Source organism: Oncorhynchus mykiss, chromosome 10, assembly GCF_013265735.2.
Source record: "Oncorhynchus mykiss isolate Arlee chromosome 10, USDA_OmykA_1.1, whole genome shotgun sequence".
Classification (NCBI taxonomy): domain Eukaryota; kingdom Metazoa; phylum Chordata; class Actinopteri; order Salmoniformes; family Salmonidae; genus Oncorhynchus; species Oncorhynchus mykiss.
In genome coordinates this window covers 50,451,821-50,454,602 of record NC_048574.1, presented here as the reverse complement: position 1 = coordinate 50,454,602, position 2,782 = coordinate 50,451,821, and the positions used below count along the sequence as shown (strand labels likewise).

At 38.8% G+C, this 2,782-nt stretch overlaps 1 protein-coding gene across 2 annotated transcripts; it reads left to right on the top strand.

Annotated features, from left to right (window-relative positions):
• The first annotated feature begins 317 nt into the window (after nucleotides 1–317).
• On the top strand, nucleotides 318–2,150 carry LOC110534218 (gamma-aminobutyric acid receptor-associated protein). 2 transcript variants are annotated; one of them, XM_021618940.2, is made up of 4 exons: nucleotides 318–828; nucleotides 1,140–1,218; nucleotides 1,302–1,420; nucleotides 1,636–2,150. In XM_021618940.2, the coding sequence occupies exons 1-4, from the start codon at nucleotides 754–756 to the stop codon at nucleotides 1,714–1,716; spliced, it is 354 nt and encodes a 117-aa protein (XP_021474615.1). In that variant the 5' UTR covers nucleotides 318–753; the 3' UTR covers nucleotides 1,717–2,150. The 2 variants fall into 2 exon arrangements, with proteins under 2 accessions (XP_021474615.1, XP_021474614.1); XM_021618939.2 differs by having other exon boundaries at nucleotides 423–716.
• Nucleotides 2,151–2,782: the final 632 nt, after the last annotated feature.

Here is a 2,782-nt window from a genome sequence, read left to right as displayed (position 1 = left end):
TGGCGCCCAGAGCTGCTGATACAGAATGGAAGAGAAGTCCAGTTGCTATAAAACTCGGGCTGGTTCCCAGATTTGCCCTCTACAAGATCACCTGCAGACCCCATCACCATAATCTACCATCCTCGGAAAATACAGTTTTCAAATATTTTGCCTTTTTGCTGCTTTCATGTGCTATTCGGAACACGGAACCTAGGACATTTCCGACTTGCTAACTGGCTTGTAGTTCTACCACGAAGAGGACTTCAACGAATCAGCATGTCGGACATTTCCTAGTTCCGACTAGCATGTGAACTTGGCATCTATTGGTTGACCCTTCGTGATATATTGTTTGTTTTGCGTTTGAAGTGCTTCTAGATTATGAAAAGCGCTATATAAATGTAATACATTATTTTTCCGAGTTCCCAGTTTTTTGGAACGCGGCATCAATCCCATGTTTAACCTAGGTTTAGTAACGTCATTGTTCTATTCCTCCTCGTCATAACGTTCAACGTCACGAAATTAGCATTAGCAACAAGGCGAACAGATTTGATAGAATTGCATAGTTTTGCTGCCATACAAAGGGCAGGCATAGGCTAGCTTGAACTGTCATCCAAATTTAGAGTTTGGAGGAATCTTAAACCGTGACAATGAAATTCCTGTATAAAGAGGAGCACCCATTTGAGAAGAGAAGATCGGAGGGGGAAAAGATCAGGAAGAAGTACCCTGATAGAGTGCCAGTGAGTTGCTGCTAACTAGCTAGCCAATGCTTGCGAAATGCTAACCGCATCGCTTGTCACCCACACACAACACAATAACAAAGAGAGGAACTTCAGGACATCGACAGTGTTGGTACTAGCTACAACCTTAACATATATGGTTACATTTTTGGAAAAAGTTTTACAATTAATTGGTCACAGATTGTTTTGATTTAACGTTTTACACTGTCATTCTAGCCAGCTAGCTAACGTCATCTATTTTGCTAAATTGACACCTTTTTGACACTATATAGATATATATATATATATATATATATATATATATATATATATATATATATATATATATATATATATTTTAACGTGTTGCTTTGAGAATCGGTAAGCATTTCATAAATAGATTTTTAGTCATCTGACTGCCTGGGACATTTATTTAATTTGCAGGTGATAGTGGAGAAAGCCCCCAAAGCCAGAATTGGTGATTTGGACAAGAAGAAATATCTTGTACCCTCTGATCTTACAGGTGAGATACAGGACATGTATCGAATTGTGTTGGGTCAATTTCCACATTTTGATCTGAATTAAAGTATTTTCTTATTTCTTAAGTGGGACAGTTCTACTTCCTAATACGGAAGAGGATTCACCTGCGGGCAGAGGACGCCCTTTTCTTCTTTGTCAACAATGTCATTCCTCCCACCTCAGCCACCATGGGACTACTTTACCAGGTACTGAGCCTATTTATCTAGGCAGGGCTTCATTTTTTAAAAATTCCCTCTTATACATTATGCATGCTGCTGTGGTATTTCCTCCTGATTAATCAGGAATTCCTGCCTTTGACGTCCTACATCTGGTCTATCCTACTTATCCTGAAATGTTCCTTGATTTTCTGTTGTCTCAAACACATTCCTGATTAACCGAATGTTGAATCTCTCTGTAATAGGAACACCACGAAGAGGACTTCTTTCTTTACATTGCCTACAGTGACGAGAGTGTCTACGGAAACAGCCAAACGAAAGTCTAGCTAACCACCTTTCAGCACATCTGCAGTCTGACTCTGCATCGTCACAAAGATAAATAAAAGCAATTTAGTTGCCACCAGATTAATCTTTTAATGCACTTTCAAACCCCCTTTCCCCTTTTAAAGCTAAAATCCTTAATTGAAACGATAAAACGACCATCCCGCCTCTGTTTTGGTAAAAAGCGACGGGATGGACCTGTGGAAATGTAACCACTCTCAAATTCATAGACCGAGCTATTGATGCAAGGACTGACCATGCATGATGTCAAAATTATAGTTAACAATATTTTGAGGCTATACAGTAGTTTTTTTAAACGTTGTTTACCAACATTGGAGTAAAACTAGCTTCTATTTTGGGTTCAACAGTTGAACTAAGCTCATGAGGCATTTATAAGTTATATTTTTCAAGAATCAATGGGTATATATAATTTATTATTCCCAAAACTGATGTGACAACTACGGATTCTAGCTTTAACATTCAGACTACCAAATCTACATCTGTGTTCTCCTGTCATAGTTGTTATCCACAGCACATTTGTTTGTTTCGTTTCTCCTCCCAAATGGCTTAGGGATAGTTTCCTGGACACAATTCAATCCTTGTCCAGAATTAAAAACGATATATATTCTCCATTGAACATGTGTTTTAGTCTAGGAATATGCTTAGTCTATGTCTGAGAAACAGGCCCTTAATCTACCCGATTACTCTGTTGCTAGCAATCATCTTTTTTAGTTTACTTGAAAGATTAGCTTTTAGACCTACAGTATATCACACCCCTCACATTTTTGTAAATATTTGAGTATATCTTTTTGTGACGACACTGCTACAATGTAAAGTAGTGAGTGTACAGCTTGTATAACAGTGTACATTTTCTGGCCCCTCTAACTCAACACACAGCCATTAATGTCTAAACCGCTGGCAACAAAAGTGAGTACACCCCTAAGTGAAAATGGCCAAATTGGGTCCAAAGTGTCAATATTTTGTGGCCACCATCATTTTCCAGCACTGCCTTTGGGCATGGAGTTCACCAGAGCTTCACAAGTTGCTACTGGAGTCCTCTTCCACTCCTCC

Coding starts and splice junctions, on each gene's coding strand:
- LOC110534218 (XM_021618939.2), top strand. CDS start 627: ATGAAATTCCTGTATAAAGAGGAGCACCCATTTGAGAAGAGAAGATCG. Junction 1,219..1,301: donor TGTACCCTCTGATCTTACAG/GTGAGATACAGG, acceptor TTATTTCTTAAG/TGGGACAGTTCTACTTCCTA. Junction 1,421..1,635: donor CCATGGGACTACTTTACCAG/GTACTGAGCCTA, acceptor TCTCTGTAATAG/GAACACCACGAAGAGGACTT.